The following is a 26,160-nucleotide window of genomic DNA, read 5'->3' as shown; positions in this document are numbered from 1 at the left end:
CGCATCCTTAGAATATATAAGTGGCATCCCATTGCTTCAATGGTAAAGGTAAAACACCCGTAACCAGCCCATGAGTTCCTGCCTAATCGGGTCTCCACCGCCAACCTCATCTCACAACACTCACCTTCACTTCTCAAACTCCAGCCCCACTAGCCTCCTTTCAGCCACTTTTACTTGTGATGCTTTCATTTGCCACAGGGTTCTAGATATTCTTCCCTATTTAAATTACCAGAATTAAATTCCTAGAAGCTTCCATCTTCTCATAGAGGTTCCAGAGTCTTTCCTCAGGGAAACCTTCCTTGACCTCCCCAAGTTAAATTTCTCCATTATGTTACACTGCACTGGTTTGGCATGGTTTTGTGAATTTAATTAATGTCTGTCTCCCCCACTAGATTTGTCAGCTTTTGCTCACCGTGATATTCCCTGTGCTGTTCCAAGTTTGGCACATAGAGAGCCACATCAACAAATGTTTGTTTAATAAATGACTAAACCCACTAATAAGGAAATATATGTCCTCATTACTGAATACTAAGCAGCTGTTAAAAAGTACGAGATATGTCTATATTTACTTATACGAAATGATGCCATGACACATTGATTAAAAACAGTATGTGTACTCTGATCAGTTATTTTTAAAACCTATGTATGTTGTCTTCATTGAAAAAACAAACAGACAAACAACCTCTGTGTATATGCATGTGTGCGTATGTGTTTTAAAAGGTCTGTAAGACCAACACCAAACTGCTTACATAGGTTTCCCCGGAAAATGGGAATGAGACAGAATAGAGAAAAATAGGATAATAATTTCTACTCATAAACTTCTTGCTGGCTTGACTTTTTTCAATAACCACATGGTATTGCTGTAATTATTTTAACAATACCTTTTTAAAATAATGAGGCAATTCACTACAGTTCAGGAAACTAACCATTTCTAAATACAGCAGAAAGTAAAAAAATAACTACTTTGTATATGATTCCTCAACAATCATAAAGTTCCAAAAACCAGCATATTTCCAGCTCAGGTTTTCAACCTAGCAATACGTTTTGATGAAGAAGCAAAATGCAAAAGAACAATTAGACATGCCGGCATTTGTTTGTACAATTAGGTCTTCCCTTCACATGACTTTTACAAACAATAAAAATTTTGAAAAATCACTGCTCTTGGCTTCACGTATACAATTTTAGAAGGAAAAATAACAGAAAGAAATAAGAACATGAATTTTTCTTAGTTTACTTAGATTTTTCTGTTGTTAAATAAAAGTGATTATGTGAAGACACCTTTATTTTTCTTTCACTTCCAAATAACAAACCTTTTGTTGTCTCTACCAAAACTCGAATAGAAAACACAGCTTCCTAAAGCCACGCAGATGACAGAAGGGAGCAGAGACAAATATACTGGTGATGTGTGGACAGGATTATTCCACAACTAACAGCACAAAACCTCACTTTGGTGGGTGAGATAGGTGTGTGCAAGTGGAGAGATCCACAGTTTCTGGAAAAGGAGAGGCAGGTGTGTGGGAGTGATTCTCCAGCAGCCAGCCTACCACGGTTGAGCTGGGAAAAGTCTGAACACAGAATAAATGCTGTCACTTGGAGCTGCATTGATTTCTTTTTTCAGACTCACTAATGGCTCAGGTGGTGGGATAACCAAACGATGACTAAAATATGAGTCAAATGCTTTCAAATCAAATTATTCCAGTGAAGCAGGAATGTAGGCAAGCAGAGAGCAGGTCATTAGGGATTCTAACCAATACTTGTTAAACCTGAAGAAACTCTCTCTCCTTAATGACTGCCTCTTTCAATCTAAGTCATTTTGACGTTAGTGAGCTGGGGACAATCGATCTTTATTATTAGTGACACCTACTGATCAGCTCTGAACAGTGGGAAAGGTAGTTCCCAGCTGGGCTAGTGCACTTTCCCAGTCCTGATTTGTCATCATTCCCAGCATCTATCCAGCATGTCTTCAATTATCCCAAAGGGTGTCAGGAAATTCTAACATTAGCCTCAAAGTTCGTGTCTTGGTATTTTTGAAAAGCAACTTTCATTTAAATACAAAAAAATAGCTCACATTAAGAAGGAAGGTTGGGGTGGTTGGATGGCTCCGTTGGTTAGATCGCGAGCTCTGAACAACAGGGTTGCCAGTTCAATTCCCACATGAGCCAGTGAGCTGTACCCTCCACAACTAGACGGAAGACAACGAGCTGCCGCAGAGCTTCCAGAGGGGTGGCCAGATGGCTCAGTTGGTTAGAGCATGAGCTTGCAACAACAAGGTTGTTAGTTCAATCCCCACATGGGATGATGGGCTGCGCCCCCTGCAACTAAAGATTGAAAACGGCAACTGGACTTGAAGTTGAGCTGTGCCCTCCACAACTGGATTGAAGGACAACTACTTGGAGCTCATGGGCCCTGGAAAAACACACTGTTCCCCAACATTCCCCAACTGAAAAAAAAAAGAAGGTTGGGAAAGGCAGATGAGGAGAGGCATGTTATTTAATGGAACCACAGGGCATGAAGCCCCCAGAAGACTAAAATGTGGCCACTGGGCATGGAAGAGACAGCAGTACATGCCTTAACCTGCCTGAAAGCACCACATGGGCCCACAAAAGACAACCTGTGGGTGGCTGTCCTGACATCTTCCCCCTCACGGTTTCTTCTGCTAACTTCTTGGTTTCACATTCTTTCCCTCAAATGTTCACTCCCTAGTTTACAACTCAGTTCCTCCAAAAGGTTTTTTTGGTGAAAAGACCCTGACAAGATAGGTACTTTCAAGTGGCTGGAGGTATTTATCAGAAAAGAAAACCTCGTACCACATTTATTGGAACAGGACCTCATCAAGAATAACTAGAAGTACTCCATCCCTGTGGTATTAAGTATCTGTTTTTATCCCTACCCCACACTCCTCCTTTTTAAGAATTATCCATCATGCAGTAGAAGGAGTAGACAACTGTGTTTAGCGTCCCGCCAATTCTAGGACCAATTCTAGGTCCTCTCCCCACAGACCAGAACTCAGGCAGAGACTGGAGCTTACATCAGCCAAGCTTTCTGTCTCTGAATTTGACTAGGTACTTCTTATAAGTGGACTCGTACAATATTTGTCCTTTTGTGCCTGGCTTATTTCACTTGGCATAATGTCTTCAAGGTTCATCCATGTTATATCATGTGTCAAGATTTCCTTCTTTTTTTAAGGCCGAATAATATTACATTGTATGTACAGACCACGTTTTGTTTACCCATTCATCTGTCGATGGACATTTGGGTTGTTTTTATACTCTTAACTTCATCCCACTATTTAAGAGTTGCAGATAATTCCAATTCAATTCAATTTATTGAGTGTTTAACAAAGGTAACTCACTGTGCTATATATTGTGGGAGGAACAAAAGTGACACAGACATGGTACCTGCTTTCAAGGGACTTCTGTTACATTGAGAAAGTCGGGAAAAAAGAAGTGAAAGTAACTAGCATTTGCTAATCGTTTACCATGTGCAAGACGTTTTGCCGGTCAATGCATGTATTCCTCAAGACAACTTTGTGAGGTAGATAATATAATATCCACTATACAGTGAGAAAATGAAGGCTCAGTGACCTTCAGCAACCACCTCCAAAGTGGTGAGACTGGGATTCAAACCCACATCTTGGATTCAGAATCCTGTGTTCATTCCACTAGATACGCTGCTCCCTTTGGTACAAGGCAGAATGTGACAAATCCCAGGGGTGAAGCTACAGGAAGGAGAAGGGGAAGAGAAGAGATGACTACACTCCTGGGGGGAAAGGCTCATGGCAGGTCTTACAGGTCAGGAAGGCTTATGTTTGACAGAGATAAGGGAGTAGAGGAAACTGCCTGAGCAGAGCAAAGGGCAGGGGTGTGGGGGGAACAGGAAATCTCAGTGCTGACTGCAGGACTGGCGGAGTTGTGGAACATAAGGCTGGAAAGCAGAGAGGGGCAAAGTCATGGTCATAATGAAATGCTAGCTCAAGGAGTCTGAACTCTACCATGTAGACAACGGTGGGCCATTGTAGGTTTTCTAAGACGAGACCCAGTCATAGCTGTGCTTTGGGAAGGTCACCATGGCGATAATGCATAACAAGAATGTGGAGGTGGTTTAAAGGTAGGAAAGCCCATTAGGTCCCTGGATTTAGCAGATGAGACATAATTAGTCAGCATGGAAAAGAGAACAGGGAGGTGAGAGATGTCTTAGAGGTGGAGATGACAGAACTTGGCCATTGAGGCATTATGAATGGGGTGACCACACACCCTGGTTTGCCTGGGACACCTGTGCTCCTGGTGTAATTACCTTTCCCTCTCAAATAGGCCCAAGTCTGGACAATAAAACAGATGATCACATTTATTATGAGGAATAAGAAAAAAGATTCAAAGGTGACTCTAAAAGATTCTGAACCTGCATTACTAAGGAAGGTGGTAACACCATTATAAACACAGGAGGGAAATCAGGTCTTTGGAAAGATGATGAGTGTGGATTTGGACATGCTGGATTTGGACTGAGGTGAGGATTTATTTGAGGGAGATAAGCACTTTGCCCGTGGATTTGCGCTCTATTACATGAAGGAAGGCATCATTGACCTAAAAAAAAAGAAAGAAAGAAAAGAAAAGAAATCTCAAAAAAGTGTAGTCAGGCTTGCAATACATGCAAATTTCAACAAACCATATATATGTATTTGTTATTGGTTCCATTTTTAAAGTAGCTAACGCACTAAGATATCTTTTCAACAAACTATATATAGGTAACTACGTCATACTAACTAAAGAATCGCCACAAACTCAAAGGAAAACAATATTTAAGAATAACCCAACCTCAGAATTTCTCTGGCTACACTATAATTTTCAATGTTGTCAAATAAATGACAGCAGGTAAAAAGTCCTCAGGGCTTTCTATACTCTATTGTAGTACTTCTGTGTGATTTAGCTTTTGAAAGAATGAAGTCATTGGCAGAAGAATCAGTGAATTCTTTTTTTTACAATTTTTATCATTTTTAATTAAAAGTGTCCTGTTTACAGTGTAACTGAAATTGCAATCTATCTCAAATTCTTTTTTAGAAGTACAAGTTATGAAACACAAACCAAAACAGTAGCCACAACAATCAAGCCAATGTGATACTGGTTAAGGAACAGATAAAGAGAGCAATGGAACATTAGAGACCCCAAAATAGACCCACACAAATGGCGTCCACTGATCTTTGACAAAGGAGCAAAGGCAATTCAATGAAGGAAGAACGGTCTTTTCAAGAAACAGTGCTGGAACAACTGGACAGCCACATGCAAAAAGAAAATGAATGACGGCACTGTCCTTCACCCTTCACAAAAATTAACTCGAAATAGATCTTACATCTAAATGTAAAAGGCAAAACTGATTCTGGTGGCAGGGAATCCAGTCAACATGGAAGTTTATCGCAGGGAACGGATCTGGAAACTATGGTGGATGTACACTGGCTACTATGCAGCAGTGAGAATCCAAGAACGGGATAAAGGACCCACAACACAGGTGGATTTTAGAAAGACAGCACTGCGTGACAAATCCAGGCACAGAGTCAAGTCTACAGCACAACCCTATGCTTTGGTTTAAGTAACTTAAGACTGACTCAGGGGAGGAAAAGTTGTGGGGAACACAAGTGGGAAATGAGGATAAAGGGAGTAAGTAAATACAGACATCCATAAATATGCAGACATGAAAGCAAAAGACGGGCCTTGCATGAAAGATGAAAATGTGCTTTGAAATGAGGATTATGATTACACAACACTTTCCGCATGAAATCCTCCCTCCCCAAAAAAACATTAAAAAATTAATAAGCAAAAATAAGCAGGAAAACAAATCCATCGTGGCTATCTCTCTGTATTATGAAATTGCTGGTGCCAAACACATCTGTCTTTCGGGGCTCTGTGCCTTACAGAGCGCTTCCCAAGCTACACAAATTTAGATGCATTCAGAGGAGGTGGAAGAGGTCTAACATGGATGTTGGAAACACTCATCCCCGCCCTGTCAATCACTCAAAGGTACATCTCCATGTGACTCACAGCAGCATCACTCTCCCTGTCAGTTAGAAGCTACTTGTTCCCAGGGACCTGGCGTAGTACAACAACAAAATACTTGGGAAAACAAGCATAATTCGAGATATTGATACTTTTTTCACATGGCATCCTAGAGAAATGAGGAATCTCCTGCACATAAATGTTAACATAAAAAGAAAGTTGTCACTGCAGATGCTAAACCTTATTCTTAATCATTGTTCACATAAATCTTTATAAAAATGTAGCCGATATTTACCTGACTTCTTTCAAGGGTAACACTGGAGGGAAAGCATAACCTTTTTGTTCCATGACTTGGGAGTCTCATCATTTGAACAGCCTTTAGTTGACTGCCTGTTTTTCAGATGTTCTGCTACTTCTCTATGTCGAGCTGCCACTTCTGTTGTGATTGCAGCTGCTTCTAAAAATAACCCCGTTCCGTCCCTTCCTACCCTGTGGTTTCTTTCTGGGCTGGGAAAACAGACAAGCTGTGGTATTAAGGACTAGCTGCTTAATGAGAGTGATAAGGGGCTTAATGAGAAACTCAGAAGTAAAGTGCAGGGCTTTAGACCAGTCTTTGGATAGCTAAGTCAGATGCCTGGGGATATTTTCCTCCTTTGGGATTTTACAGGCTGCATCTCAGAGGAGGAACTCCATCCTGATGTCCAGGCAAACAGAGGCTGTTCGCAGAACTGATTCTATGCCCTGCAGTGAATGAAGCCATCATTCAATTTGTCTCTGGAGATTTGCAACCTGGAATTTGGGGGCAGGGAGAGGATATTGCTTTTGCTTTAGGTTCTGCTGTTGTAATTTTTAATTAGCTCATCAAGCAGGAATAATTTGAGTAACCTATACTTCCCTAAATACTCGTATATTATGCTGATTCATGCTTTCCTCTAGAAACCAGGTCTTCACCCTATCATAGCACTATCCTGAGAGCTTTCCAACTAAAAAATAAATTCTTTAAGTCTACTTTTTATGATTAGTATACAGAATGTACCCAGTGAATGTCTGAAGAGTAGAATAAACTCGCGAATGAATGAATGAATGAATGAATGAATGAATGAATGAATGAATGAATATATCTGGGACTGAGTGGGATTGTTTTTAAAAGGTAAAAATGTTTCATTACCGATACATTGTCATAGTTGACTTATATTCATCATATCATTGTTCTAATACGAGTTGATCTTAATCTTCTTTTAAAAATCAGTCAACACATTTCACCGAAAAAGATACGGATGGCAAACATGCATATGAAAAGATATACAAGATCATTATTCATTAGAAAACTGTAAATTAAACCTACCATCAGATACCACTTCACACAGATTAGAACAACTACAATTAAACAAAGCAACTGACAATACTAAATTCTGGCAGATGCAAAGTAACAAAAACTCTCATAGGTCGTTGACGGGAATGCAAAATAATGCAAAATAACAACCACTTTTGATAAGCAGTTTGGTGGTTATTAAAAGTTAAACATAGAGCATAAAATTAGTACAAACAAAACCCTGAAATGTTCAGACAGAAAATGCTGGAGCTTCAGTTTCTCATCCAGAATACATAAGCGTGTGTACACACACACACACACACACACGCACGCACGCACGCACGCACGCACGCACGCATACACACACAAAGAAAACCTACATGGTATGGACTTTGGTAGGAATGCAATAACAGTGGCCTTGTCTTCCAACTGATAGGCTGTAAGAGACTGCAACAGAATTGCTTCTCAGTAACTGAGGCACAGAAAGCCAGCTGCTGACATAGTAAAGCCTGTCCCTTCTTAAGGAACATCTATACCAATTATTTTTAGGATTCTACACAGATTTCTTTTAAACTGGCATTCTTATCTAATGATATTATCTAGCCACCACTGGAGAGGGGGGGGGGGAGGCAAGGGGGGAGGGGCAACCCTGCTCTGTAAATAAAGCCAATTAAATGTCTATGTAAATTTTTTAAAAAGTTAAACATACACTTAGCATATAACCCAGACATCCCAGTAGTAAATAAAAAGCTATGCCTATACAAAACTTGCACGTGGACAGTTATAGAAGATTTATTTATAATCACCAAAAACTGAAAATTATCAAATATCCTTTAAACCAGTATATCTGTACAATGAAACACTATTCAGCAAAAAAAAGGAACAAACTACTCAGATATGCAAAAACAGGGGTGCATTGCAGAAGCTTTATGCAAAGTTAAAGAAGCCAGACTCAAAAGGCTATATACTGTATGATTCCATTTATATATATATATAAATGATTCCATATATATATATGTATATTATATATATATGACATTCTTCAAAAAGCAAAATCATAGGGAGAGAAAACAGATCAGTGGTTGCCAGGAGCTGTGGGTAGGAGAAGGGGACTGATTACCAAGGAGCACAAGGTAACTTTTTGAAGTGATGGAAACGTTCTATATCTTGATTGTAGTGGGGTAGTTACAGGACTATACATGTTTGTCAAACCTCAGATCAAATTTTACTATATGGAAATTATACCTCCAAAAACCTGACTTAAAAAAAAAAAAAGTCCAGCCATGTATTATTAAACACAAAAATAAATACATTTTCAGTTAAGCGTCAGCCTGGGTTCCTTAGAAAATAGAGCCTAATCAGAATGCGTGCCCTAAGGTTTCATTGGAATCCAAGGAGGCAAGGGTGTGGGGACAGGGAAGTGAATCGAGGAAGGAGGAGAGGAACTACGAGGTATGTCACTGAACCACGCATAGTTTCATGGGGACACACACTGGTTGCTGTTCACGTGGGACCTCGGCAGAAAGACCACATGGAACCACTGCTACCGGAACAGTCCACTGGGAGCAGCAAAGGCAGCAGTTTATCTCCGGGCTTTCCTTTGTCCGAGCTTGCCCCATGGAGTGAGCTCCCCACACTTCTGGGTTGCGTCATAGTGTCTGGACACAGGGTCACAGCGCTTCCACAGGTCCTTCAGATCAGACCTCTGCACAGACGCTGCAGCAGCTCCCACCCCTCATGAGCAAAATGGAGGCCTTGCCTCGATCAGCCTTCAGCCCCAGGAAAGCATGAGACAATCAGCAGTGTTAGGAGATGGGCACCCCCAGGGGTAAGGTCTGGGCTGTACAGCCACTGAGTGAGCCATCACTGGAGAAGTGTGACAAGCAGCCAAGGCCTGGGGCACATGGGACTGGCAGGTATGGGGAGGCCCATACCTGCCAAACTGGGTCTGGATCAGTGTGGTGAAAATAACACACCATCTAAACTAAAAGAGTAACTTCATTTTTAGGAATATTCCACAGATACACTCAGCAAACTTCAACTGAACAATTTCTATCCATTCAATCTGGTCCGGTGGTAGTCTCACCCGAACTTCATACAATAAACAAGTTCAGATCTGTGAGGTTTAAGTGTGGTATCAGGCCGAGGCGCGTGTGGGCAGCTCCCTACAGAAAACAGACTCCACACATCTAAAGAGTACCATCCTCTAAACAGACCAGGGGGCTAAGCCATGATCCACCCACCATGGCACAGATGTAACTCATCAGAAAACAATAAATTCTAGTGAACATTCAAAATCTAAAGTCTGCCTCTCTAATCTTGCCCTCAGAAATGTGTTCCTATGACACTGCAGCAGTGTTACAGTTTAAGGGAACTGGAAAGCTCAACTCTATAATAGCTGTAGATTTTGCTTAAAAAAATACTAAGTGGGGTGGCCGGATGGCTCAGTTGGTTAGAGTGCGAGCTCTGAACAACAGAGTTTCTGGTTCGATTCCCACATGCGCCAGTGAGCTGCGCCCTCCATAACTAGATTGAAGGACGATGACTTGGAGCTGCTGGGCCCTGAAGAAACACACTGTTCCCCAATAAATTAAAAAAAAAAAATACTAAGTGTTCACTATCTGCTTTTACACGTATTATCTTATTTAATCCTCATAACCACACTACTAGGTGGAGTCTATTACTGCTCGCATCGCAGATGAGGAAATAAGGCACAAAGATGTAAGCAATGTGCCCACAGCCAGGTGGGGCCAGGATCGGAACTCTGGTGGTCTAACCCTGCCTAGCGCCCCCTACTCTCAATGAGTCATTCAACAGACGGTGAGTGCCGAAACCTGGAGACACAGACGTGCAGATGGCACACTGGCTTTGTCCTCATGGAGTGTAGTCTGTGGGAATGACAGGCATGGAACAAGTAATTCTAAGCAGGTGGAGGAGAAGCACAAGAGTGCTACGGAAGTTCATACCCTACTCCAAAGACTATGGTACAAAGTATGTGGTCATGTTAATATCAACTAGCGAGGTCACAGCTATAAATGCACACATTCAGGAAAACATACAAGCTGGGAGGCACTAGTATCTCTCTGGTTATAGATAGATAGATAGATAGATAGATAGATAGATAGATAGATAGATAGATAGATATAGATACAGATATACACACATATATATACACATATATACACACACACATACACACAAATATACACATCCATACATATATGTATACATGTATATACATGTATATATATTACACACACACGTACACAGTGATCGTTTTCTAAACCCAAAGCACGTTGAGAATATTTTTTTCCAATATGTTAACTGGTTTACATGAAAATATATTACTCACGTTTTAAATTAAGTGCAATTAATTATATATCCATTTAATCATCTTCAGTTGAAATAAACAAAATATATAAATTCTGGTACTACTCAGGAAAATTCAAGATCCCTGATCGTTTTAACTATAAGATACCGTAGTTCTTTCACAGAGATAATTCTCTGACGGATAGATAAACTTCAGACTCTGAAATAAGGTTTCTAAGAAGCAACTTCCTGGCTTGTTTGAGGAGAGAGTTTGACATGGCCAGAAAGATCCCAGACTCTGGCATCAGACCAACCTGGATTGGATTCCAGGTCTGTCACTTTCCACATATTATTGGGCAGGTGTGATTTCTTCGTTTGTAAAATGTGATAAAAACGGTTCATACCTCAAAGGGATGTTAGGAAGATTAATGAGAAAATGCATGTCAAGCACTTAGCACGGTACTGGTCCATAGTAAGTACCGAATGTGTGGGAGTTACTATTATTATTATTCCTCAAAATAGTTTGCATACTGAAAGAAATAGAAAACATCATTGGTGGATAGTGTGGGAACGAGATTCTTGAAGCTGTTAACGAGCATGGCTTCAGAGAGCCAGTTGCTAGCAGGAAGGCCAGCAGAGTAGAAAGAACTAGAAAAACCCCACGTGCAACATCCTCATTGGAAAGGAGAAGGGCAAAGGGAAGCTTACAGGAAGCGAATAACTAGGTGGTTAATTTGCGTTTAAGAGGAGAAAGATCGTCAAGGTGGGCAGTGAAGATAGTAACCTACTTCTGGTTTTTCCCCTTGCCTGAACACCTAGATGGACAGAAGGGACAGTTCAAACCAGCACATGTTTCCACTACTGTGCTTATCCTCTATCAACAGGTACACATGAGCCTCATGTCAAGCAAACCTCAGTTTACAAGTCACGCGATAAAAGCCACAAGTTGGATGCAGACCCAGAAAGTCTCTAAACGGGTGGTTTTCAAGATATTGAGCCCAAACATTTTTTCTTAAAAGAATGAACATAGTTCAGTAAAAACATAGTGCAGAGATGTGGTCCCAGAACCCAGGAAGCTCGAGTCTACAGCTGCCCATCCCCAGGTCCCGCTCCTGAAGCATAGTCTGAAAGCCACTGAGACTGCCTGACCCCTCGATCTGAGAGCCGTGTTAACTGAAAGTAAGAAACATGAGGGGACTCCCACAAAGGTGCAAATAGATGGGGGCAAAGCTGGAAATAAAATCCAACCCGTTTTCTGATGACCAGTCCGATTCTTGTTTTACCACTGAACACTACCTTCTTGACCGACATACAAAAAGATGAGGAAGAAAGTAAACTGCTTTGAATATGCCTCATCAGAGGACAAAAACATCAAAATGGAAGACTGGTGAGCAATGAAGTCTGGCACTGACAGCTTGGACTCTGCTAATCTGCATACGAACAAAACACTGCCTTCATCGATGGCTTACTAGTTACCAAAACCGTTTTTTTGAACGTTAAAACAAATTAAGCCAAAAAAAAAAAAGAAAAAGAAAAAAAGACTTCACAGTGAATTCCTAACAGATCCCCATTTACAACTATATTGCAATTACACTTTGGAGGAAGTTTAAGCCACATTAATGGAACTGTGGGGGGATGAAAACAGGGAGTGCAGAGCCAACAAAATTAACGACAGTAACTAATGGGTGAATTATAGTCCTACGATGCCGGGCATGATTTAATGTTTTGTTCACAGAACTCCAGCTTCAGATCATCTGGTTGTACTTAAAAGCGTCTGTATTCTAAAATCAAAGGTCAAGTGAAGTGCCTCCTTCTTAGACTTGTGTGTTGTGCAGTTCAGAGTTCATTTCAACACGGGTAAATTATTTCCTCAAGTACCATGGCGTCCCTCTGTGTGAGACACCAGTGATGCAGAGAGAACCGTCCCAATCCCGCTCCTGCAGGACCTTCACCGAGTCTGCTTCCGGGTGGCTCACGAGGCCTGGGCCTACAGCCCTACACCCCTGAAATCGGGGAGAAACCCTGTGACCCTGCCGCCGGTGAGGCCCTGTTATTCTGTGTTGCATTTTCCCCTTTTCATTCCCTAAGCGGATTTATCACATCCAGACGGAAACCAGGTGGTAGCTGGACACAGATTGTCCACATCACCTTGGCCCTACCTGCACCACATTCTTTAAAAGCATCTCACCTCCTCCAGCTTAAAAACCGCTCCAATGTGTGGCTGGATGAGCCCTTGCTGACAGTACTGGAGAGCAGAGGACAGGCTCCTGGAGAAGACAGGGAAGTTCTGGTCCCGGTATCGGCCCCAGTACGCTCCCATGGCAGAGATATTCTTCAGGAGCAGAAGATTGGCTGGCACAGAAGCAATGGTTCCTCCGCTAAAGCCAACCACCACAATCCTGCCCTCCCAGGCCAGGCTGAGGAGAAAAAAGAAAAGAAATCGTAAAAGCAATGTACATGCACGCCCCTGAGGATGGCAACTATTTAAAAAGAAAGAAGAAAAGAAAAAAACAAGTGTTGGGAAGGATGTAAAGAAATTGTAAGCCTCATGCACTATTGGTGGGATTGTAAAATGGTGCCACCGCTGTGGAAAACAGTACGGAGGCTCCTCAAAAAATTAAAATGAGAGCTATCATACGATGCAGCAATCCCACTTCTGGGTCTATATTCACAAGAACTGAAAGCAGAGTCTTGAAAAGACGTTTGCACAGCCCTGTTCACAGCAGTCACCCTAGCCAAGAGGTGGAAGCCACCCAAAGGTCCATCAAGGGATGAACAGATGAACAAAATGGGGTGTGTACTTAACAATGGGCGATGATTCAGCCTTCGAAGAGAAGGACATTCTGTCACATGCTAACACACGGATGAACTTTGAGGACACAATGCGAAGTGAAATAAGCCAGCCACAAAAAGGCAAATGCCGTATGATTCTATGCGTCTGAGGTATCTAAAGCAGTCAAATTCAGAGAAACAGAAAGTGAAATGGCAGTTACCAGGGACTGGGGCGAGGGGGCAATGGGGAGGTGTTGTTTAAATGGGGACAGAATTTCAGATTTGCAGGATGGAAAAGTTATGGGGATCGGTTTCATGACAATGTGAATATATGTAACACTACTGCACTGTACACTTAAAAATGGTCAATAGAGCAAGTTTTATGTTACGTATTTTTTTTACCACAGTAAAATATGTAGAATGGGGGAAAAAGCAATGTAGTAGATAGATTCATAGAGACAAAAAGTAGAATAGAGGTTATTTGGGTGTTGGGGGGTAGAAAAAGGGCACTTATTGTTTAATGGGTATAGAGTTTTTGGGGGGGAAGGTTACACAACATTGTGAGCATATTTAATGCCACTGAATTTTACATGTACAAATGGTCAAAATGATAACTATTAGGTTATGTGTGTTTTTTCACAATTTTTTTTAAAGGAATATGCATTAAACCTCTAGCTGGGAACTCCTCTTGGCCTTACAAACTGGCAGGGGTGAACCACCCTGTATCACTTTGGGTTCCTCAATAGGAAAATACAAATATAATCCATAAGCAAGACAGTAGGGGGCTGCCAAAGGAAGTAGCCAGTTTTATAAACAGACCCACTTGAGAATCAAGACTGTCTATTTAACTACTCCACTACTCTGTGGAAGGAAGCTGGGTGTAAACAAACGTCATCCCCTGTGCTGTACTCAGAGACAAATCAGCGTGATGCTTTTGAATTTAGGAAGCAGGAATAAGAAGATAGGCACTTTAAGGAAGCATCATTTCCTTTACACAAAGACTTACCTGAGGGCTCCTTTATCTGCTTCTCTAGAGAATTTTGAATAATCAACAAACATTCATGCACGTCCTCTGCAGCCCATTATGAAAAGTAACCATACAATGCACGCTGAGTAATGAGTTGTAAAAATAAACTTGGTAAACATCTTTGACATAAAATATGCCTATGTTTGTTTGGTTTTTGCTTTTCGTCTTTTAGAAGGGAAATGAGAAGCTGTGTCAAAACATTATTTCCCAGAAGACAAGAAGAGAAGGGTGAATCCTAGCAGCTCTGTCTGTCTCTCCACTTAGGCAAACACTCCTCCTTTGCTTCTTCTCTAAGCACAGTGCCAAGCACATTGCAGTGATGCTTGGGGACCTCAGTGCCAACAAGGTTCCACCTGTGGGCCAGCTGCTCTCTCTGCTTCTGTGACTTCTACTTTAAATGGTGAGAATCCACAAACTGCGCTCGCCAGGAGGGCCAGAGAAATGAAACCCATATTATTCCATTTTTCCCTTGGTTGAAAACAGAATGAGAATTGGTGTACAGATGATGGTCCCACCAACTCTCCAGTGATTTTTTTTAAAAAAAATAAGTCAAAAAGACACCTACCCCACTGGCTGCTTCAGAAACCAGCGAGACCAAAAGAGGGTGTACATCTACTATGCGAACTATGACCTCCCCAAGAATGACCCACACCATGTATGTAAAGCAGTTAATGGGGACCGGCCCAGCTGAATTTCACACATGTCTAATTTCTAAAGCATTTAATATTGCCAACTAGAGAGTCTGCAGTCATTTCTTGGGTATTTTCCAGCTGGGTATTTTGTTTTTGCTATATTTAAGCATTTCCTGCTTTTTCACTCTGCTTCAAGTTCTTTCCACCCACTCACTCAGCTGTTCTCGCTGATGCCAACGCCTGCAGGAAAAGTGAGCAGCAAAGACAAAAGGGACGCAAGGCCAGAAGGAAGACAGAGGTCTGGAAAGGTGTTTGCAGAGCCCCAGGTCTGGGCCACTCTGGAAAGACCGCTTGAAGCACCTGCGGAGAGCCTCCAGGAAGATATGTCCTCCCACAGTGTCAATGACCACGTCCACGCCGCCGCTGCCCAGCAGCTTTCTCACTGCCTCCTTCAGGCTGCCCTGACGGTAGTTCACGCTGGACTGCGCTCCCCTTTGCATTGCCAGCTTGCACTTCTCATCACTTCCGGCAGCAGCTATTACCTGCATAAAGAACACAGAGCTTCTGCGTTTCCAGTACATGTACCATGAGGGACTCACGCCTCCCACCCGAGCTGCAACCAAAGGGTAGTAACGAAGGAACCCAATGTGAGGCCGCCATCCTAACACCTGCCTCAAACCAGCACATCAGGCCCAACACACAGCACCGTCACACTGGCCTCCCCACGTCCCACCGGCCATCGGATGCACATTTCCAAGAACCCTGAAAGAACAGGAGGGTTCCAGAAGTGCAAACAAAAGGTAGCCAACCCAGATCAAGAAGACCAGCAAAGACTTCCTAGCAACTGGAACATGACTCAATGGAAAGATTTTTAAGTTGGACAGAGCCGAGTTCAAATCCTGACTCTGCTACTAACCAGCTGTGTTACCTAAGGCACATTAGAAAAAACTAAACACATAGTACTTACTCTGTGCCAGGCACTATTTTGCATGCTTTACATATTTTAATAACTCATTTCATCTTAACAGTCCATGATACACACACTATTATTATGCTCATTCCAGAGATCAAGAAACCAAAGCAAAAAACGTTAAGTAATTGTTCAAAGTCACACAGCTAATGGCAGGCAGGAGGAGATCCAAAGCCAGGCTGACCCACCTCTATCGTTCATGGCCTTAACCTCTATTCTGCCTGCCAACTTCCCTAAGCTTCAGTTACCTCATCCATAAGATTTATTTTAAGAATTCAATGGAATACTGTGTATAAGACATTTGGAAAACAAAGTGTTAGATAAATTGAGTCTATTGTTACACATATGCAATTACGTATTCTATTGAAACCATATAAGAACATGATGGGAGGTATAATTACTTCCGTTCTACAGATGGAAGTAGGTGGTAGAACAACTATCCAAACCCAACATGGCCTGACTCCAAAGTCCATGCTTTTCCACTCCATCACGCTGGGAGAAAACCAGGCCTAAGGCCTGGCAAAGATGTTATCAATGGCTGCAGGCTGTACTATGAGGAGGTCTGGGGCATGGAAGTCTCCAGAAAAGTTTCAAACACTCAATCACTGCCTAGGGGTGCCTTACCATCAGCCAGAGCACTTTGGCCCTAAGGTGACATTCAGAACTTGTGTTCAAACACCCAAGAACACCTGTGCCTTTACGATTCCAAACTCACCTCTAATTATTTGAAACTGAAAGCTACCTTCACGTACTCCCCAGTAGAACCCTCAGATAGCTCCAGGTCACGGAGGGCTGAGTACACAGAGACACGAGGGGAGGGGCACCACCTGACTAGGGTCAGGCTCCAGATTCCAACCCCAGGATTCTCACTCCATCCGGTGAGACCTGCCATGAATCAATCTCTCTCTCTCTCTCTCTCTCTCTCTCTCTCTCTCTCTCTCTCTCTCTCTCTCTCTCTCAGTGCCTTTCTTTCTTCATCTGTGAAATAGAAAGGATAAACATGGACATTCAGGGGTCAAGGGTTAGATAATGCTGTGGAGGCACTCTGAAAGCAATATAAAATGCTGTGAATTGAAGGTGTTATCGAAATGACCTGTTCCAAGTTGGTGGCATAATCACATCATTTTCATTTTGTTTTTGTTTGCTTTGGGGTAAAACCATTATTGCTGCTGAAGAAAATGCAGCTTAGATTAATTTTAATATCTGAATTAAAGTAAATTTTTCTCTCTACTTAAACTCCTGTAACTATTTAAAACAAGTGGCATAATTTTATCTTTCTAGAAATGTTAAATAGTGGTTCCAGACAATGAGACCAGTTCTGGTCGCCCTGCCGAAGAAGTGCTAAAAACCCTTACTTTTCACATGAAATGTGTTAAGCTTCCATGAGGAGCCTCCAGGTAATATCTAAGACTGCTTTCAGAACTCACATGTCCTTCCCAAAGGAACTTAAGGTGAGAAGGAGAGATGCCACCTGAACCAATTCCAGACCAACCCAATTATCTCCAAGCCTGTATCTCCTGGTGACCCCAGCTGTGTGCTCCATGGGCATCTAACAGTCTGCAACATCCAAAACTGAACTCGCCGTTTCCTCCTGTGTTCTAAATCTCAACAAATGGCAAATCCACAAATTAACCTAGTTTGTGCCTTCTCACTCAATGTCTAATAACAAGATCCCTTTTTAAGAGATTCTTACTGACATGCCATGCCCTCTAACAGGTGCATTATACATGTAATTTCAATATCCGCATGGCCCTCTAAGGAAAACGTTATTTTACCAATGAGGAAACTGCAGCGATTAAGCTAAAGGCAGAGCTGGAATCTGAACCTAGGATAGGCTAACGTCAAAATCCTCGTTCCTTCAACAATTCCAGGACGCTCTCCAGTCACTGAATTCTCTACTTCCTTCCACTTTTGTTTTCTCTCAATTCATCGCCTCCACTGCCTTGATTCAAGTACCATCACCTCTGGCTTGGATTGCTCCAAGAATCCACCCTCCTGCCTTCTGACTACCCCTGTCCTCGCCCCTACCTCTCGTCCCCACTGCTACCAGAATGAACTTTGCAAATGCCAAGATGATCACGTCATTTCCCTACTTAAAACCCTCAATGGCTTCCAACAAATGTTGGAATTCTCCAGCACTTTCTGGACTCATCTCTGCCCACCTCTACAGAGTCATCTGCCACCATTCCCCACACACATCCTCTGCCCCACAGGTACCATGTACAATTCCCCCAATGCATCGTGCTAGTTCCCATTTCTCCGTCTTACTAGAAGATCCTCCTGCCTTCACATCCCTCTTCCTCACATTAGCTGCTACCAGCCCTTCCAAAAGTCAGCTTAAATGTCCATCTTCTCCAAGAAACCCTCTTTCTCTGACACCCACAGCCTCAGAGAGACGCCCTTGTAGAGACGTCAGTCTTTCTTGTTCATTCATTCAAGAAATGGTTATTAGTGCCTGCCATGGTCTAGGCATCATGCCAGGTACTGGCATGATAATAATGAACCAAATAGACACTGTCCCTGCCTTCATGGAGATTCCAGTACAATCGGAGGGAGCCATTAGTCCAATAGCAACACAAGTGCATGACTAAGCGTACACTGAGGTGTGTGCTATGAAAAGAGAAGTCTAGGATGCTACGAGGCCATATATAAATAGTAGGGGAAGGGGATCAACACCTCCTGAGGGACAAAGAATACTTCCCTAAAAAGTGGCATCTGAGTTTAAATTTGAAATGCAGAGCCCCACAGGTAGAGGGAACAACAGCAGCGGCAGAGGCTGTTGAGTTGGACCTTGGCAGGTTCCAGTAACGGGAAGGACGAACGATTTACTCCTGGGTCCATTCCCTAGTCTACAAGCAAACACTTGTCAACACCCTACTCTAGGGGAATGTGTAATCCCAGCACCTTGCACATGGTTTTTAATAAATGAACGAATATATCCCACGTTTGAAAACCATGGGTGGAGGTATCATTTTTTTAAGTGCAGAATCTAACATACAAATAAATACCTTGGCCTGAAGGACATTTGTTGCCACATCTATCACTGCAAGGCCTGTGGCTCCAGCTGCTGCCGTCACTAGAACAGTTTCTCTGTGCCAGAGAGAGTGAATGTTACTTCAGAAACTACAAATCATTCGGCAATATGATTTCATGAATATTTCAAAACCAGGACATTTTCAAGCAAGAAGAGAACTTAGAAACCAATTCATTCAACCCTTTACGTACGTCCATGCTCCAGTTTTTAGGGCTGGGTGACGGCTAGATCAGGGCTAATTAGGTCATTTGGAAGACTTCCCGGGGAAAAAAATTCCTTAATCTCTCTAGGCAGCCTCTTCTTCATGCCAGTGTCAACCCCTCCTTTGAGATACTCAGAAAGTCTGTCCTAAAATCATACTCATACTACACACTGCCAAATTTGAGAAGGCGATCACATAATAATCACTTCTCAACTAAACTCATCTTCCTGGGGTAATGCTGAGCTCTCAGAAAAGATCAAAGGGCGCAGGTATACTTCAGGTAAAGTGGGAAACTTCGGTACTTCTGAGTTTGAAAGACCTCAGTTAGGTCCACCCAACCAAGCTTCAGAGAAACAAATACTACAGGCCTCCATTAGAACCAGAGGGAAGCGAGTTTAAATAAACGAATTCTCTAAACTTTAAGGTTCTGTAGGAAGTGATATCTAGAGTGGTCAAGTTTGAGGGAGGTATTTCCCGAAACTCACAGTGGCCAAGTTCACCGTCGATCATTCCTTCTCAGATAAAAGGATATCCCCACCGTGACCAGACCCCCATCTCCAGTCACTGCGTCCCTTTGGCCTTTACTTAGATAGACTGAACATGAGCTAAAGGTCAGACAAGGGAAAGGACCTCAAGGGGGCAAGACCTCAGGCACTTCTGATATCAGAGAAGGGTCCTATCTAGCCTTCTGTTGTCTATACAGTCCTTACCCAGGTTGGGTACATGCCCGATGCTCCAGGGCCATAATCGCGGTACCATAGGACACAGGCAGGGCAGCAGCTTCTCGGAGGGGGACCCTTTCTGGAATCTGCCACAGTGCCTAGAAAAGAGATAACAGTGACTTAGGGATTAAGCACATGTACCTATTCATAAAGGCTTCTCAGTAAAAATTATGATTTAATTAAGTGACTGATTTGCAAAGGGAAACACACGTCAGGAACCAAGCCCAATGGAAGTCAAGACCAAGCAAGCTGTGGCCAAGTTCAAGATTTGGGTGCATAAATCTTCAAAACTAGGGTTGCATCTGCTCAGGAAGAAACCAGTTTATGGAGACTGGAACACAGACCCCTGCACTAGAATGGGTGAATTGGATAGTAGGTAAATTTTACCGCAATAAAGCTGTGGGAAAAATTATGCACTGTTCTCCACTAGGGGGCTCCATCCACATTCTGCACAACCTGATTGGGCCATGTTGTCTGGCTCCATTCCCTGGGCTCTCTTTCACAAGTTTCATGTGGAGAGAAACCATTACATCCAGCTCAATGCCTCAAACCAGTTTTTCTACCAAAACTACCTCACTGGTCCAATTGGACAGCCAATCAGTTGCTCCAGGACTCAGAAAACAAAATGCTTCTACATTAAACCGCTCCACACAAAGTTCTGTGCAAGGATTGTCACGCCAATATAGAAATGGAGTTTAGCAGTTGGAAGAAAGAAGTGCTTGGCTGGGAAACAAGATATGACCAAATGAATACAAAGAAAAAGCGCAGCGGGGAAGAAGGAGAACAGGGTATGAGGGATAGGTGGGATTATAGAAAAGAAAGGAGGGAAAAAATCCCTAAGCATTAATATTGAGAGGAAGGGATACCTTCTGGTCAGCGATGTATTCTTCAGCCATACTATTAAAGTCACTCACACCAATCACTCCATCTCCCTGAAGAGAAAATACCATTAAGGGCAGGTTCAAACGCATGGCCTTGCCATTTATCTCTTCCTGAATTAATCTAAAAAAGAAAGAAAATCTTTCTTTCGGACCCCATAAGACACAGATTTGCCTTAATTATCTACTCAGAATTAATGCTTAGTAAATAATTTAGCCATTTTCTCAACACCCCCACCAGGTTGCCAGGCCAACCTGAGCACATTTTGGACAATGATACGGGTTATCGATTAGAATATGAATTTGGATATGATTTAGAATCCCAGTGTTAATTTCTTTCACAGGCGGCTGCAACCTGAGAATTTTCTCACTAACTAAAGACCAACGTACTGCCTTTTATTAGTAATAAAAGGTGTAATGAAGCCAGGAACTTGCACTGGCTTCCTTCTCCCAATTCAGAATTTGTTTCTTCCCCGTCTATCTCAGTTTCCCTTTGGTGTTGACTGGCAAAGACCAGGAGAATCAAGACCATTAGCTACAAATAAGTTAGCACATTTCTCATAGCCACACACATCAATTCTTTAGATTTCAACTAATTTACCTCTTTCACTGTGCTGACATCCTTGCCTGTCTCCAATACTATCCCAGAAAACTCCATTCCTAAAACAAATTGTTTAAAGATTAGGTTATCTATAAAGCCCAGCAACATGGAGGTGTGAAAATCCTGATCCACAGCCCACCTACCAGCTTTCTGTAGCTGAGAGGGTTTAAGTGTGCTGGACCCCGCGATCCAGGAAAGAGGGGTGAGAGTGTTTATCCAAAGCACAAGAAAGTTAATTTAAGATTTCATGACCACAACCTAAAAAGAGATAGCAGTCGCATTCTCACAAGGACACAGATGAAAATTTCAACAATGGGCAAAAGCACAGGGAATCCCAGGTATACAAGTACGTACTTTTGATCCTGATCACTGAGGCCTTCAGCTCCCACAGCACCCCAATTACAATGCTCATCATATTACATTTATCTGTTGGCATGTCTCCTTTTCTGCATGATGAGACCCTCAAGGACATGAACTGTATTTATTCATATAGTACTTGGCTCACATGTATGAGCTGGTGTTGTCTGCCCTCTTCCACCTCTGAAATTTCTGAATTCAGTGATCATACATTCCCCACTTGAGCAGCCAGAGGAATAACTGAATTGAATATGACATCTTCCCCCCTCCCAGGATTTCAGCAAATACAAACAGAGGAAAATGGTTCCAACTGTTGAGATACAACCAAATCCCCAGAGAACAAAACATAGCAACGATTTCATAATCACTGTGTCCATAGTACACATCTATATAGACAGGATATACATGTACCATATACACGCTGAGCTATTCTTACATCTCTTTCGATAAATTTCAACAACAGAAATCAGTCTTTGTCCACACATTCAGAATCTAAATGTAATCAGATTGGGCATAATGAAAATCAGACAGTGGGCTGCTAGAAATGTATAAACTCGTTTTCATCTCTCTGACCCTTTGATATTAGGTTTCTTTGGGAATGTGTTTGTGAGGACTGAGAGTTTTAGCTGAAAACAGATGGTTGTGATCCTTAAGCGAAAAAAACAAAATATAGGCAATATCGAAGAATAAAAGGGAATGACTAGGACCGATGATGATTCGGATCAGAATTCTTGTGAACATAATGACATATGAACATTCATGTGCTCATTTATTCATTTTTAAAGTATTTATTGAGCACCTCCTATAAGACACTTACAATGCGAAGATGGGGGGAGTATAATGAGGGTAAGACAGTCACAGAAATTTCCCTCAAGGGGCTCACCATCTAGAGATAATTAGTGGTAAGGTTAACATGTCTGAGATATCACTGACAGCAGGCAAGCACCACCCAGTAGTGTCTAAGATGAAGCACATGGTTCTGAAAACTGTATCTTCTTTTCCTGCAGCAGTCACTTGGCCCCTTCATACTCACCAGGTGTGAAAGGAAGGTGGGGCTTTTCTTGATACTGGCCACGGCAGACCAAAATATCAGCAAAGTTAACTCCACAGAAATGGACATCAACTCTGACCTGCAAAAGAAATAGAGTAGAGCAGTACATATTTGTGGAGACAAAGTTCATTCAATTATACCAAAATATTTACTGAAAACCTACCATATGGCAGGTACTGAACTAAGTGCCAGTGTACAATCTTGTGGCAAAATGGACAAGATTCCTGCCTTCATGGAGCTAAAAGTATGGTATAGAAGACAGACAGTAACCAAATAACTATGAGAATTTATGTATTAAATTACAACTCCTACACAAAATGTTAAAGATATAAATATCTGGTACTATGAAAGCACATAACGAGGGGGATTTGACCTTTTTGGGATGGTCAGGAGAAATCCCTGAGAAAGTAACACTTGAACTAAGAACAGCTAAGAGCTAACTATTCAAAATGAGTCGGGGGAGGGGGAAGGGCCTAGCACAGTCAATAGCAATGGCTTGTGCAAAGGCCCTGTGGTGGGGACAAAAAAGAAAACCACCAGGCCTAGACCACAAAGAGAAGAAACAGATGGTGTTAGAGTGCAGGGCCCACACCCTCCAAGGGTTTGTAGGCTTTATTGAGGATTTCAGTCTTCAAAGTGGAAACAATGGGAAGCCATTAAAAGATTTTAAGCAGGAAGGTAACAGGATCATCTGTTTTAGGGAATCGGGAATCTTCTTGGAGGCTAGTCCTAAATCCCCAGCGTCTGTGTCTCATGACAGTGGTAGAGCTGAGGCTGGTCTGCAGCAGAGTAGCCAGCAGTTTCTCTAGACTTTATAAGCTAGGGGTTCTCAAAGTGTGGTCCCCAGATCACCAGCATGTGTCACTTGGGAACCTCAAATTCTCAGGCCCCCCCGACCTACTAAATCAGAAACTCTGGGGACAAAGCCCAGCAAACTGTTTCAATAAGCCTCAGGTGATTCTGATGCAGGCTAAAGTTAGAGCATTACTGTCCTAGACTAACTCATCTCAAACAGAGCTAGGAATTACAGGAGGCAATAAAGGCTGAAAGAGTCCACGTCGTTTGTTGTGTTTAAATTTCCATCTTAGTACAGAGGTACGTTTCCATATTGGTGAGAAGATATTTTTATCAACAAAATGCATTCATTCAACAATGCTTTAAGCATCTGCCACGTGCCAGGCACCATTCCAGATTAAGGGGATTTAATGAGGGTAAACTCACATAGTCCCAGCTCATGAGCTAATTCCTTACATAGTCAGCGTCTGGGCCAAGAACAGAACAAAGGAGCCCAGCCTTCAGCCATGGTGCGTAGGATACATTTGTTGTTGACATTTGACAAGTGCAGGACACATATGACCTCAAACCACTCCAGCCTGATTCAAGGATGATTCAAGTATAAACCTCTTTCAGCACATGGGTCCCAAGAAGCAGATTGGCTGCCATCATATGCTCACCCAAATAATTCTTTTAGCCACAGTCTGTGTTAGTGACACTTCAGGGCTGCAGCCACATTTCTCCCTCTCACCAGTCATCCCTGACACTGCGGCACCTTGTCAGAGGTTGTCATTCTCCACGCCAGATGACATTGTGTCACCAGAGTGGTCAACCCACAAGGCCCAAGTGACTTCCACATTTTACTGGAAATGTCCACAGTCCTAAACTAACCCCACCCCAAATCACTGCGGTATGCCAGAAGAGGGCACAAGGAACATATTCTGGCGGAAATACAGGACGTTGCTGGGCTGGTTTGGGGGAGGAGAGTGGGCGGAAAATGAGATGGGACACCAAAGAAGAAGCAAAGGACGGGGTCCATGTAACTCTGTTAAATCAATAACTTGCAGGTGGTTATGCAAAACCGTGTGAAAATCAGAATTCTCTGTTTCTAAGGCAACAGCTCTGGGCCTTCAGAAAGAGGCCTCCATTTGTGTCTTGAGGAATAATCCTCCTTTAGCCCTTTTGGCCTTTTTGTGAACACTATAGAAGGGGCCCTTCCAGCCCAGGACCAAGTTGCGCTCCCGTGGCCTGGTCGCCCCCTAGCTGAGCTCTTGGGATCCAGGGGACCTGCGGTGTGTGTGGTGGCCAAGGGGAACGTGAAAGGTCACCCTACCTCGTGAGGCCGGACAGGGCGGGGGGCGACCTCCTCAATGGCCAGGGGCTGCTTCAACTCCCTGCACAGCGCAGCAAGGTAGTAGCGGCCGCCACACGGCCCGGCCCCCCTGCAACAAGGTACAAGGATTGGGTTACGCGGGGCAACCCCCGCGGCTGCCTGTCGGGCTCAGGGAAGAGTAGGGCTCGCACCTGCAGAGCCACACCCGAGGGAAGCGCCGTCCCCAAAGTCCCCCAACTGCCGTCGCCATGGCCACGCTTAGGCAGTCCTGAGAGGCCAGTGGTCCAACCCAGACAGGAAGAGCGGAGAATGCTGGCCCCGCCCCCGACGCGCCGGGGAGAGGGGAAAAGTGGCCCGGAGGCATCCCGGGGCAGGACTCAACTCGGCTGGTGGCAGCCAGGACCGTGCGCTGGGCCGCCCCACCGGCAGGGCTCGCTGCACGGACCCCGGGGAGCCTGAGTCCCTTCGTTCCACAGGCTTCCTGGAGGGGGAGCCCGCTGGAGAGGAAAGAAAACGAGTAAAAGGAAACTGATTACCCGAGATTACCCTTTATTGGCCTTTAAGTAACAAATTTGGGAGGCTTTGAAAATCCCACTTGGCGACATATGAGCGGTCCTTGGGTCCTCGGTGCGTGCGAAATCCTAAATGCATAGGGAAAGGCTTTACTGTCTGCATTCAACACCTCACTACGGTTCAATTTTTAGCAATTTTCTCACGCTTTCAGGACCATTTACACTGAAACGATATGGTTACTGTTAATTCAATGTGAAATGATCCTAAACAAGTCTCAAGAATACTTGCAGTTAAAGTCAGGCCAAAACCTGACTTTCATAGTTCCCAGTTTTCATAGTTCCCAGTGCCTGGTTTACGCCCGGCACATAAAGGAAGCTGAATAATTGATTCAACGACCACATAATTCCTAGGTGAACAAGCACACTATGGAAAAACTGAAAACATAACAACATAATCTGTGAGATATTGTAAAACTGGGTAGACCTCTGTTGCAACAGTAACCAAATATTCACATACTGGCGATGTAAGAGAAGCACGTATTATCCTGGGAAGTATGTTTCATGGGACAGGTAGCTTTAAAGACAGCATAATGTCTTTACAAGACATCTGGTCAGAGTACAGCCTCTACCTACCACCCGTTTGTGTGGCTTCTGCATTGACACCTGATTGCTGTGCACCCTAGTTTCTTC

General features: G+C 43.0%; 1 protein-coding gene across 1 annotated transcript; it reads right to left on the bottom strand.

The window, feature by feature from the left end:
* Nucleotides 1–3,307: 3,307 nt before the first annotated feature.
* Nucleotides 3,308–25,404, bottom strand: LOC308487589 (quinone oxidoreductase-like protein 2). The gene is made up of 10 exons (XM_081025997.1): nucleotides 25,150–25,404; nucleotides 24,959–25,067; nucleotides 22,834–22,930; nucleotides 21,444–21,502; nucleotides 20,831–20,896; nucleotides 19,953–20,062; nucleotides 19,015–19,096; nucleotides 15,397–15,578; nucleotides 12,794–13,022; nucleotides 3,308–4,580 (listed from the first exon to the last, which is right to left on the bottom strand). The coding sequence occupies exons 1-10, from the start codon at nucleotides 25,320–25,322 to the stop codon at nucleotides 4,512–4,514; spliced, it is 1,176 nt and encodes a 391-aa protein (XP_080882123.1). The 5' UTR covers nucleotides 25,323–25,404; the 3' UTR covers nucleotides 3,308–4,511.
* Nucleotides 25,405–26,160: the final 756 nt, after the last annotated feature.

Source organism: Rhinolophus hipposideros (genome assembly GCF_964194185.1).
Source record: "Rhinolophus hipposideros genome assembly, chromosome: 19".
Classification (NCBI taxonomy): Eukaryota; Metazoa; Chordata; class Mammalia; order Chiroptera; family Rhinolophidae; genus Rhinolophus; species Rhinolophus hipposideros.
The sequence above is the reverse complement of the archived record's forward strand: the minus strand, read 5'-3'. Positions and strand labels throughout refer to the sequence as shown.